Consider the following 13,093-nt stretch of genomic DNA (forward strand, 5'->3'; position numbering starts at 1 on the left):
CATTTACAATGTTGCTCAAAAAATCCTTATGGATTAGAGTAGTCAAGTTTTCTAAAGATGGAAAAAGACCACAGAAGGCAGAGATAAAGACAATATTTTGGGGAATGCTCAATTAGAAATGGAAGGAAGATTGGAGCACCTGGGGGGTTCTGTCAGTTAAATGTCTGACTTCGGCTCAGGTCATGATCTCACAGTTCGTGGGTTCAAGCCCCGCATCGGGCTCTGTGCTGACAGCCCAGAGCCTGGAGTCTGCTTCAGATTCTGTGTCTCCCTCTCTCTGCCCCTCCTCTGCTCGCACACACACACACTCTCTCTCTCAAAAATAAATAAACATTAAAAAAAAAGAGAGAGAGAAGAAGAAATGGAAGTTAGAAATCAGGAACCTTAAGTGAAAAAGGAAGACGTCAGAGAAAGACAGGAAGAGAATCGAGACTGTGCTTTACCACGCCAGCAGAGCCAAGCTGGAAAGAAAAAACGTCATCACCTTAGTGCCAAAAACAGCAGAGGAGACAAGGAAGCTGGGAAGGATGACAAACCAAGATGTGGACCTAGCAATAAAGGAAGTCACTAGTTGTGACAGTGTGAAGCCAGATCGTCAAGGATTAATGACGAAGCCAGCAGGGGGCAAGGAAAAGGATGTAACTTCTTCTGCCTTAAGAGATCCTGCAGTAAAAGGAGAAAAGAAAAATGGACAGGTAAACACAAAACTGCCAGAACTGCCTACATTAGCCTCTGACTGTGTGCTGAGTCTAAGCAAGCCTTATGGAAGTGCTCATAAACGTGCAACCTCATTGGGAGCCACTAACAACCAGGTAGGCTGAATAAATACAGGAAGATTCTACCTACACTGTGTACAAAGGGGGCTGCAAATCTTCACATTTGCTACTAATTGCGGTTTGGTAAGTGGCCTTAAGAGGTCACAGAGAAAGTAATACCCATAGTAATAACTGCCGGTTTGTTGGATATATTCGCTAATGTGAGCTAAACCAGCTTAAGTCAATTAAGGTTCTTTTTTCTGCTTGTTTAGTCTCTCTAGGAAACTACTGGAGGCTCTCCTCAAACATCCAGAGATGTCTGGCTTTCTATTCATATTTAAGAAACTTGTGCTTAAATGCTGGCTGGAAGTTCTCTGTCAAGTGATGAGCTTCACGGCAGAGTAACTCTGCCACAACTTTTATATATTTTTAAATATCAAGGAACCAAGTAAATAATAAATTGTCTAATATGCATGGTACTATTTAAGAGCAATACTGTTTGCAAGTAAAGCAAACACCCATTTCTCTTCCTAAAATACTTCGTTTTCTTGGGCAGTTAGGGAAAAGGAGTAGGGACAAAATCCATCATCAATATTTTATGTCAGACTTTAGGGTGTGCCTGGCTGGCTCAGTCAGAACAGTATGTGACCCTTGATCTCAGTCAGGGCTGGGAGTTCAAGCTCCATGTTGGGTGTAGAGATTACTTAAAAAAAAGTCTTCAAGGGGTGTCTGAGTTGGTCAGTCGGTGAAGCGTCTGACTCTTGATCGAGGTTTGTGGGTTAAAGCCTCATGTTGGGCTCTGTGCTGACAGCATGAAGCCTGCTTGGGATTTTCTTGCTCTCTCCCTCTCTCTCTGTCTCTACCCCTTATCCTCTCTCTCTCTCTCTCTCTCTCTCTCTCTCCCCCTCTCCCCCTCCCCCATATAAAAATAAACACAAAAAAATTAAAGTAAATTAAAACAGGCTTTAGGAAAGACACCTAAATGACAACTAACTTATTCTATAAAGTTTCTGTATACATTCAGAAAAACAAAGAAAATCACAATCTTTTTATCTGTCTGAGATAAATGATGTATAATAGGTGTTCAATTTTATAGTATAATCAAACAAGCAAGCAAACAAACAAAAACCTGATTCTCATCAAAGTTAAAATGTCTTTTTATTTTTGATTTTAGCAAAATGTGTCAGACTGGAAATGACTGAGCTTCAAGCATGAGTGATTCCAAAACATTCCTTTTATTCTTTTGTCTTCTTTTAACCATCACTGCTGGATCCACAGTGATGATTTCTACAGATAAAAGGAAGCATCAGTTTCCAGAATCAATCTCCAGATGAGAAGTGTTTTGAGATTACAGATTTATGCTAAAAGCACAAATCTAGCTGAAATTCAACTACTTCACCCATCTCTGATTTCATAAGAGAACGAAGGAAGTATCCTTCCGGGAAGTCCACATACAAATCTAGGCAAAATGTATCTCCTCACCTAATAACATGCTTTGAAAACAAATGTGACTCAAAAACCTAAATGGTTTTTTCACACACAAAGTTAGTTTTACTAAGCTGTTGTGCATGCAATTATGTGCAAGCGCACACACACACACACCCCCCTTATGAGCTTTAAGATGCTATTCATCTTTCACCCCAAATGCTAAGGATTCTGATGAGGTGGGGGTGAACCGGAAAAAATGACAGCAGGATTGCATTATGACAAAGCACTCCACATTTCCGGGGCACCCAGGTGGCCCAGTCGGTAGAGCATCTGACACTTGATTTTGGCTCAGGTCATGATCTCACAGTTCATGAGTTTGAGCTCTGCACCAAGCTCTCTGCTCTCAGGGCAGAACCTGCTTCAGATCCCCTGTCCCCCTTTCTCTCTACCCCTCCTCCACTTGCACACACTCCTGTGAGTGCCCTCTCTATCAAAAATAAACATTAGGGGAAAAAAGGATGAATTTCACCCAAATATTCTGAGTATCACTTAATAGCTACATCAGTTTGGGGCACGTGGGGGGCTCACTCAGTTAAGCATCCAAATCTTGGTTTCAGCTCAAGTCCTGATCTCACAGTTCATCGGGTGGAGCCCTATGTCAGGCTCTGCACTGATAGTGTGGAGCCTGCTTGGGACTCTCTCTGTTCCTCCTCCATTCTCTCTCTCTCTCTCTCTCTCTCTCCCTCTCTCTCTCTCTCTCAAAATAAATAAACTTTAAAAATGTTTAAAAAATAACTACATTGGTGGTTCAAGTTACAAAATTTACATTTAATACCATTTTAATGGATTTTATTTCCCCCCAAGACATTACAACATACATGCTTAAAAAAAAACAGGATGCAACACAGAAAAATGTACCTCCTCCCCTAAAACTCACAATCAAGAGGCAGTCATTGTTAGTTAACATTTTGACAAATGTTCTTCTACTCTTTGCAGGTAAATGTATATATACAGGAGCAAGGAATAAAAAGTTTAAAGGAAAAAACCTAAGCAGATGGCCTACACACTATGATTATAAAAAAAATTTTATTAAACTGACTTGTTCCCAGCAGAAACTCACTCCCACACTGCAACCAATTCCGTGCCCCTTAAGTTTAATAATTACTGGAGCAAGAAAAATCTCTCTGCTCAGAAATCAACTCTGCAGAGACCAAATTATTCCTGCCACAACATAAATCGAAGAGTTATACTAGTGGCAAAAGGAAGCAAATCCTGAAGGAGATGAGTGAGCATATGCTGCTATCTTGTTCTAGCTGTTTTTAATATTACCTCTTCAAATCTGCTCAAATATTTCCATCTCCTGCATGATTATCAGGGCCGCCTAAGCCCCAAATGCCATTCTGCAGAGGCTCCAAGTTGAGTCAGCACATTGTTTTTATGACTGCAGATGGGCAAACGAAAAAACTGAGGCTTTGTGCACTCCCATAAAGATCAGATGATGCCCTCGGTCTGTCTTTGCTAGCACAGGAAAACATGCTAGCCCTCTCAGATTACCAGCCCCTCACCCCACCCCCAGCACCTTAAAAAAAAGAGAGTTTCATTTTGTTTTTTCCAGTTACCTGGTACCCAAAAACCTCATCATTATGCTAATGATGGCAGTATGAAATGCAGAGTGTCTGTACGCCAGCGTTTTCCCTAGTCTCTAAAAATGACCCAAAGGAAACCCTTGGTAAAATGGCCTGGAAAAGAAAGTCACTACAAAGCCCCTTAGATATTAAGCAAACACAGTCTTTTCTGTGCCCATCTCCTAGCCCAAATCCTAATCTGATACAAAGCTACTCTAAATATCAGGCAATTAACTTTTAAACTCCCAAACTCCCGCCAGCTATATTTTTGGTCTCTTTGACACATTTCATACAGCCTTTTGATTTCCTATATCTAATCTGAAATAGAAAATTTACTCTTCTTTATCAAATTTTCCAGGGAATGACATTGTCAATAACCAATAGTGTGCTCTTCACTCTATACATATGAAAGTGGCAAATAAAAATGCCTAAAAATCTTAAGGAAAACACAGAATTCACTACAATCAAGTGAAACAAACATAAAATAACCCCAAACACCCATGTTTTTAAAAAGCACTTTTATATATCTTATGAGCAATTTGTCACCTCATAAATGAGTTCGGCAAAGTTGCAGGACACAAGAACAAAAATGAATTATATTTCTTTTTTTTTTTAAATATTTTTATTTATTTCTAGGAGAGAGAGAGAGAGACAGCATGAGCAGGGGAGGGTCAGAGAGAGAGGGAGACACAGACTCTGAAACAGGCTCCAGGCTCTGAGCTGGCAGTCAGCACAGAGCCCGACGCGGGGCTCGAACCCACGAACCGCGAGATCATGACCCAAGCGAAAGTCAGACGCTTAACCGACTAAGCCACCCAGGCGCCCCTCCAGAGGTTTGTTTTTTAAAGTCTAAGTATTTAAAGAACAAATAAAATCATAAATATTATGTTGACTCAGTCTATTTTGTGGGTGTTCCTAGTTAATGATATTTTAGATTGTGTTTAGATTTGCTAATAATTAATATTAACTGGTCCCTCCCAGTAGTTTGGAATGTTTCAAAATGTAAATAATTCTGGGCCCTTTGTGAGGAGAGGCACGTAGTGTGTAATCCCCACAAAAACCAAGAGAAAAAGCAGAATGAGGCCTTTCCATGTTTAGTCCAAATCTTACTAAGTGAGAGCTAGTATTCACTTATGGTGTCTCCTGGCCTAAAAAGCTATACTCAAAGTTCTATGGTCCTATTATCACAAATAACCTTCCTAAATCAGGCATGATTCTAAGAACTTATATTATTTAAAAAAAAAAAAAGGACAAAGAAAAAAGAAAAGGAAGAAAGGAAGGAAGGGGACACACAGGACAGATACATGCATAAATGCAACACATACCTCAAGTGCTTTCATGAATATTTCAATGAGAAAGTTACAGACTTATACTGTGAACAAAAATTAAAAGAGCCAAAGAAGTTTCACCCTAAAGTCCCAAACCCAATCTTCATTAGTCTCATAGAAGAAACAATCAAAAAGAAAACACATCATTCACGGATATCCAAAATGAGTTAACTCAAAAGAAACACCTTATATTTAACTACTGCGACTTCAAACAGTCTCGATACCCATTTCTTTTTTTAATTTAAGTTTTTCTTTATTTTAAGAGCAGGAAAGAGTGCATGTGCAAGCAGGGTAGAGGCAGAGAGAGAGAGAGAGAGCACGAATCCCAAGCAGGCTCTATGCCATCAGCATAGAGCCCAGTGCAGGCCTTGATCCCACCAACTGTGAGATCACAACCTGAGCATAAATCAAGAGTCAGACAGACACTCAACTGAATGAGCCACCCAGGCGCCCCATTACCCATTTCTTAAAATACTCTCCTAGTCTGACCTCAGCAGTTAAAAATTCAATCAGAGCACAGCACCTGGGTGGCTCAGTTGATTGACAGTCTGACTTTGGCTCAGGTCATGATCTCATGGTTCGAGGGTTCGAGTCTCTCATCAGCTCAGAGCCTGGAGACTGCCTCAGGTTCTATGTCTCTCTCTCTTCATCTGCCCCTCCCCACTTGCACTCTGTCTCTCTCTCTCAAAAAATAAACATTTAAAAAACTCAATCAAAGCAATAAGCTAACATAAAATGAGCTCACACGTTCAGATTTATCTTCTGTGGAACAAAATGCCTGTCAAAGATGGCTTGAACCCAGGATGTCAAAAAATATTGACATCAAGGGTGGCCTGGGTGGCTCAGCTGGTTAAGTGTCCAACTTCGGCTCAGGTCATGATCTCACAGTTTGTGGGCTCGAGACCTGCGTCAGGCTCTGCACTGAATGCTTGCTCAGAGCCTGGAGCCTGCTTCGGAGTCTTTGTCTCCTACTCTCTCTGCCCCTCCCCCGCTCACACTCTGTCTCACTCTGTTTCTCAAAAATAAATAAATGTAAAAAAAATTTTTTTTAAATACTGACATCAATATCACAGGGCAGAAACCAATGGCAAACCTGAATGTTTGTTTTTTTCAATGATGAAGCTACCGTTAACTCTGACCAGAATACCTTTAACTTGAGACCAGAAGGCCTACTCAATGGAGTGGGAAGCACTCCAGTCTAGAAAAAGGGGCATGGATTCTAGTTGTACTGATGCTACTGGCTAGGTGAGTAGCCCTAAGCAAGTCACTTAACTTTCTTTCCTTCTCAAGGTTTAATTTCCTTATTCACAAGGTTAACTAGACCAATGTTTTCAAAATTCACCTAACAATAGGGTAACTGTTAACAATATGCATTCCAAGCCTCCTTCCTTAGATTCTGGTTCAGGACATCTCTCAGTGAGGCCTAGGACCTTATTCTTAATATGTGATCCAGGGGTGCCTAAGTGGCTCAGTCAGTAAAGCGTCTAACTCTTGGCTGTGGCTCAGGTCATGATCTAACAGTTCAGGAGTTCGAGTCCCGTGTCATGCTCCATGCTGTCAGTGTGGAACCTGCCTGGGATTCTCTCTCTCCCTCTCTCTCTGACCCTCCCCTGCTCATGTTCTCTCTCTCACTCTCTCTTTCTCAAAATAAATAAATAAACTTAAAAAAAATAAGTGACTCAAGTAGTTCTTATCATTTGGCAAGTTTCACAAACACAGGAGATGATCCTTGATCCTCAAGCTGCCCACCTTCCACTTCTGATTCTACGCTATCTGGATGTTTCATACTGATGATCTAAAAACACACAAAATTATAGTTTAACATTGTTACTGGGCAAAATTAATAAACATAGGAGATCACAGAAGCAAATATCCACCCACCCATCCCTGACATCATTCATACCTCTAAACAAGAATGAAAACATCCTCCTCAATTCCGGCCAAGGAGACACTCTTCCGTGAAGAAATGGTTTTCAACATTAAACTCTCAGCACACTCACATGGAAAGACTTGTGTTAGAGGAAGAGAGAACTGCTTAACCTAAAGTTTTAAGTGAAAAGTACACATTGTATCCTTCCCTGCAAAGAGCATTAGCTGGTGATGCTACCTGTTCCCAGCTAAGAGAAAGCTAGACCGGAAGCCTGAGTAAGTCCCCAGCAGCTGTAAACCTGCATTCTCTCTGCAGTACTGGAGTGCAATGGTTACAAAGCAAAAGGAAAAAAACAAAACAAACAACAATAACTGGTTACTAATTCTTCAAATTCAACCCCTATACAGTCAACTGGGTGGTCAAGAGTCCACAATGTCTTGTAAGGAAGGTTTTGTCAGGTCCTGTGGAGAACCCCACCCCGCGTTCCTTCTGCATACAAAGGTAGCAACCTTCACCTTAGCTTTTCTTCTCTCTGAACCCTTTTGCTTCAGACAGTTTTTCTGGAATTCTCAGAATCTCCTCCTGAGGTTTACTTTTATTCTCTTATTTAGGCTTATCAGTAACTACAAAAGTAACAAAAGAAAGAGAAAGACTGCTCATTAGCAACTGTTACATAGGTGGCATTTACAAAAATGCAAATAAACTCATGACTAAAATGGAGTTTGAGTCATCCTTGCAACAGAAGCAGATAAGAAACAAGAATGAAACACGACTACATACTTCAGCCGTTAGAAAAACAGCTGTAGAGTATTCCATTAATTCCATTATAATGTATAACCAGCATACCATGTCAGTATAAAACTCGCTGCTTGGCATGGAAATAGAATTCTTTAGAATTAGGGTTACACAGGCCAAAAAACTGCTTCAATGGCAAAAGTGGGGAAACCAGCTGTTATGTAAAACATCACAGAAGCACAAGGTTTAAAGTCACGTATATGTTTAAGTACATTTCTGTGTCTGCTGCCCAACAGGCTCTGAAGCGAATGTTTTGACAAAAGACCGAACTTCAAACTCAAAACAGAAATGTAAGATCAGAATCAAGGCGACCAGCATAATGGTTAAGGACAGGGCGGTTAAGAGCTCAAGTCTGGCTGCTGCACAGACCTGAGCTAAAACCCAAATCAACAAATTGCTGTGTGACCTTGAACAAATCTTGTAACCTAAGCCTCAATTTCCTCCTTTGTAAAATGGAGAAAATGCTCTGCTCAGCCATTAGGAGATTTAAACAAGGTAATTCAGGTAAAACATTCAGCCCTGTACCTGGCACAGTAAATAAATAATAAGCTAACTCTCAAATTTGTGTAATTACTGACTTCCAACCTCAAGGAAAGCTAAGAGTTTCCAGGTGGCCAGGCAAAAAGTTCTAATCAGTAGAAAGCCAACATCCACATACACTTCTGTAAAGGTAGCTTTTCATTTCCTTTCACACTGAGAACCTTACTCCTCCTCAGTAAAGCATAACTCTCACCAATGACGTACAGCTCTATTCAGAAAAGACTTCAGGCCAGACATTCTTAGTTGGGAAGGGCAATTTTCAATGAGATCTGGATTAATGATCTAACAGTTTGGGAGTTATAGTTGGTATTGTTAGGAGAAAGACGGAAAGAGAGGAAGAAAAAGGCTTCAGGCCATCCCCCATACCATTATTCAATGCAGAAAAAACAATAAAGGTTAACCGCTCACTTTATTTCAAATTGAATTAGAAAATAAAGAAAACAGTATCTGGTGAAATATTTTAACTCATGGGGAAGAACTAACACAGCTGTTGGTAAGGTGAAAGTGGCCAAACTCGTCAAAAAAAAAAAAAAATCAAGAAGGGGAAAGTGAAAAGTAAATTGTTCCTACAGTGTAAGTAGCAAACACCCACTCTATCCTTTTAAGACTATGGCCGAAATTTCCAATTTGCAACCAAGAGTCTTTGCCTGGTCTTCCAAATATGCCACTGACTTGGGCATACCTTTAACCTGTACTCTCTTCTTAACTAAATACATCACTCTGGTTAAGGACAAAAATAAGGTCCTGTGCACTATTTTTCAAAAATGCATGGGAAAATATTAGGAATTCAGTTATCTAAAGGTACTGTGGGAGATACTGTTGGGGAGAAAAAAGTTCCTCCTGAAAAAAATTGACCACAGGGAATAAATAGGAATATTGCTCCAACCAAAAACAGGTTTCAAAATAATGCAAATTTTGAAATTGGGGTAGGAGCAAGACCAATGAGTTGTAAGGTAAAGAGCTAAATTCTCCGGGGGGAGGGGGGAGGGGAAGATAAGGAGTGAAGAAAGGCTTCAGCAGGGAGGACACACCGGTGTTCCAATCCATCAGCAGATGTGCAAAAATTTGGAATAAAAAAAACATAGAATAAATTATCTGTCTCAATGTTGCAAAATTTAGCCATAGGTAGAAAATAAAGTATTTCAGGCACATTTTTAAGCACTGCAAGGTATCTTTCCGTACTAGAGGCATTATTGCAAAATGAAACAAGAGATTGGTCAGATGCTCTAATTAACAACTCCGCAGTGAAGGGATAATGACACCCCCAAAAAGCAGCTCTGTCACCTAAAGATAATGGACATTTTCTTTTTACTGTTTAAGAATCCAGAAGAATCTCCTTCTGCTTTTAAATGCAAATTACCCATCTCTGAGGCACATTCTGCTCTATTCCTTTATCTGAAAATTACTGCAGTGTGATCCCGTTCCAGAGAGGACACCATTCAGCCCGGAAAATGGAATTAGGGCAACCACACGCGCTCTGGGGATGTTCAGATCACCACGTCCAGTGAGCTGTCACCACCTACACGCGGCCTTTTTCAGTGGAGAGACACACCATTACAAGGACTCAAAATTCTATGTGAAGAAGGAAAACTTAGTTTTGAGGACTATCAGGTCATTAAAGGTTACATAGACATTTTAATACCTGCACTAGCACCATGGCAACAAAACAGCTCCGCGGCCCTTGGTCTTCAAATAACAATGCTATTTACTGGAAACTTTCTTGAAAGACAGAATTTCAGTAATAACAGTATGAGTTGCTATTTGTCAGTTCATTACATGGTAAAACAAACCAAAAAATACCATCATGCAAGAAAGGTGAGCACATCAGACTGTGCACTTCTCTTACATGTTTAAACTCCCTAGTAAACACTGACTTGAAGAAACACTTCAACTTAATATATCAAGTGATCAAGGTTAAAAAGAACACTTTTAAACCAGAAAAAATCGAGAAATAAATAAACCACAATAGAGGGAGTCATCCCATTGTTAAATGTTCAAGATTTCCGCCCAAACCACATGTGGTTTGGGAAATTTTGTCAGATACATATAAACAGTGAAGAAAGCCTGGCAAGATAGCCTCAAAAAAGGTTAACTTACACCTCTAGTCTTTCCAAGTTATTTATTAGTAACTAACTTAACGTTAAAAAAAAAAAAAAAAAAAAAAAAAAACCTCTTTTCTAGCCAAGGTAAGTCACATCCAAATGACTGAATCTTTTTGGTGATACCTGGCTGACCCCATTCCCTATCCTCAAAGGCAGACCTCAATCTGCCCCGCCGCTGGCCTGACAACCAGGAACAGAGCTACCGAAAATGCACTTCCAATCTCTAAAACATCAGTGAATGGTTGAGGAGGAGGAAAAGGATTGTATTTAGAAAAACTATTCAAATGTTTTCCAAATGCCCGAGATTAGTACATGTCAACCAGATGGCACAGCATGGCATTAGCTGGCCCCTACTTGCACCTACCCATTCAGAACCCCGACAATGAATGCAGCAAACCGCCCAAGACCACAGGACCGGCAGTATCATGCACAGAAAACAGAAAGCCTGCATTTTGAAATGAGAACAAGCGAATGACGGTAGCCGTGCTTTGAAAAAAAACCTAGAAGCGCTTCCTAGTTCAATCCATCCCCAAATCCACGCCGCCCTTTCAACTTTGCAATTAAGAGAGAGGAGAAATTCCGGTCAACTCGCCTTGGGGGGTTGGTCTGAGAGTAGAGGGCTCAAGTAGGGAGGAGGATGGAGAGAGAAAGAGCAAGCCAATGAAAGATACCAAAATTTCCCACCTTTCTTAAATTCTTCCAGCATAGCGTCCAACTTGGTGTCATTGAAAACAAAGTGCAAGGGGTGGTTATAAAATTTAGTGATGGTTTTCAAGGGAGTACAGTCATCTGGATCCACGAAGGCCAAGTCTTTGACAAAGAGGAGGTCCACGATGTTGGAGCGCTCCCCCTCAAATACTGGAATACGAGTGTAGCCGCTCTCCATGATCTCCGACATGGTGTTAAAGTCCAGAATGGCTTCGCCGGTGATCATGAAGCAGTCCCGGAGCGGAGTCATCACGTCCTCCACTGTCTTGGTGCGGAGCTCCAGCGCCCCTTGGATGATGTTCAGCTCCTCCTTAACGAGGTCGTTGTAGGGGTCGGTGACCCGGAGCATCTCCAGCAGTTTTTCCCGGTTATAGACAGTGCCTATCTCCTGGCCCAGGACGCAGTCCAGCAGCTTGCTAACCGGGTAAGAAGCGGGGAAGGTCATCATCATGAAAAACTTGGTGAGGAAGATGGTGTTGGCCCCTACAGCCAGGCCGTGTCGGGAGCAGATGGCCTGGGGCACTATCTCCCCGAAGATGACGATGCCGATGGTGGAGACCACCACCGCCACGAGGCCGGAGCCGGCGATGTCGTCGAGCAGGATGGTGAGCGTGGTGTTGACCAGCACGTTGCCCAGCAGCAGCGAGCACAGCAGGTAGTTGCCCTGCCTGCGCACGGGCTCGATGCGCTTGGCGTAATTCTTCTCCTTCTCGGTGCCGCAGTTCTGCACGATGCGCAGCTCCATCGGGTCCAGGGCCATCAGCCCCAGGTTGAGGCCGCTGAACATGCCCGACAAGCACAGAAGCAGCGAAATGAAGATCACCTGCAGCCAGAAGGGCAGCAGAAACTTCTTCTCCTCGCCCACGATCATCTTGGTGTCCTCGCCGTCGTGATAAATCCAGGTGGTCTCGGCCCACGGGGGCGGCGGGAGCCCCGCCACCCCCGAGCCGCCCTTGCCCCCGACGGCGCCACTCGCGGACCCCGGGCCGCCGGTGCCCAGGGCTGGCGTGGAGAGCGATGTGCACAGGTAATAGGACTTGCTCTTCTCCATCTTGCGCAGCGGTTTGATCTCGATCTCAATGATGCCCGATGTACGGCGGTTGAGAATGATGTGGGGCAAGATGATGATATCTGAGGTGCGGATGCCGCAGCGCTGGGGGCCGCTGTCCGGCTCCGGCGGCGCGGGGCCCCCGAGCCCGCGCTCGCCCGGGCTGTGGCGCCGCCGCTCGTGCTCGGTGAAGGCGATGCGGGACCACGTCTCGTTGTTGATGTTCTGCCCGTACACCCGCAGCTTGACCCGGGTCCGCTCGCTCACTCGCAGCGCCCCCCCTTCCATGAACGACACGTCGTTCGTGTCCTCCAGCCGCAAGCCGATGATCACTGTCTCCTCGTTCTCGCCCGCTGCTGCGCAGCCGCCCGCGCCGCAGCAGCAGCTCAGCAGTAGCAGCGGCAGCAGCCGCCCGGCCGCCGCCTGCAGGACCCCCCGGCCGCGGGCGCTGAGGCTGCGGCGCGCCGCCATCTTCCAAGTGGGCAGTGCGGCGGCTGCCTGCCCGCCCGCCATCTTTACTTCGGGTTCACAAGCGCCACAGCCAATCATAGGGTGGCTGCTCCAGCTGCGGCTTCATCCTTCCTACCCGGCGGCGCGAGCGCAGGCACCGGCCCCTGGGCGAGACTGCAGCGGAGCGTCCGCACAAACCGTTCGGCAGTCCGGCTCCCTGACTGACACTGACTCGGCCTGGGCTAGCTGAGGAACCTGGACACTCGAGGGAGGGGGAAAGGGGAGGGGGAGCGCCAGCGGCTCCAGCGAGAGGCAGGCGGGGCAGCCAATCACGAGCGGGTGCTCGCCCTCCCAGCCAGGGGGCAGGAATGGGGGCGTGGCCGTGAGGGGAGCCGCGGACCAATAACAAGGTAAGTGGGTGGGGCAGTGAAGGCCACCGTCCCC

At 43.9% G+C, this 13,093-nt stretch overlaps 1 protein-coding gene across 3 annotated transcripts in view; it reads right to left on the reverse strand.

Moving 5' to 3' along the window:
• Positions 1–12,847, reverse strand: part of CNNM2 (cyclin and CBS domain divalent metal cation transport mediator 2) — a 146,707-nt gene extending 133,860 nt beyond the window's left edge. For all 3 annotated transcript variants that reach the window (XM_039243946.1, XM_039243945.1, XM_039243947.1), the window contains exon 1: positions 11,128–12,847. In XM_039243946.1, coding sequence (XP_039099877.1) covers positions 11,128–12,748 — 1,621 coding nt within the window. In that variant the 5' untranslated portion in view covers positions 12,749–12,847. The remainder of the gene's footprint in view (positions 1–11,127) is intronic.
• Between the last annotated feature and the right edge of the window lie 246 nt (positions 12,848–13,093).

This window comes from Hyaena hyaena, unplaced genomic scaffold, assembly GCF_003009895.1.
Source record: "Hyaena hyaena isolate Hyena2069 unplaced genomic scaffold, ASM300989v1 scaffold_233, whole genome shotgun sequence".
Taxonomy (NCBI): domain Eukaryota; kingdom Metazoa; phylum Chordata; class Mammalia; order Carnivora; family Hyaenidae; genus Hyaena; species Hyaena hyaena.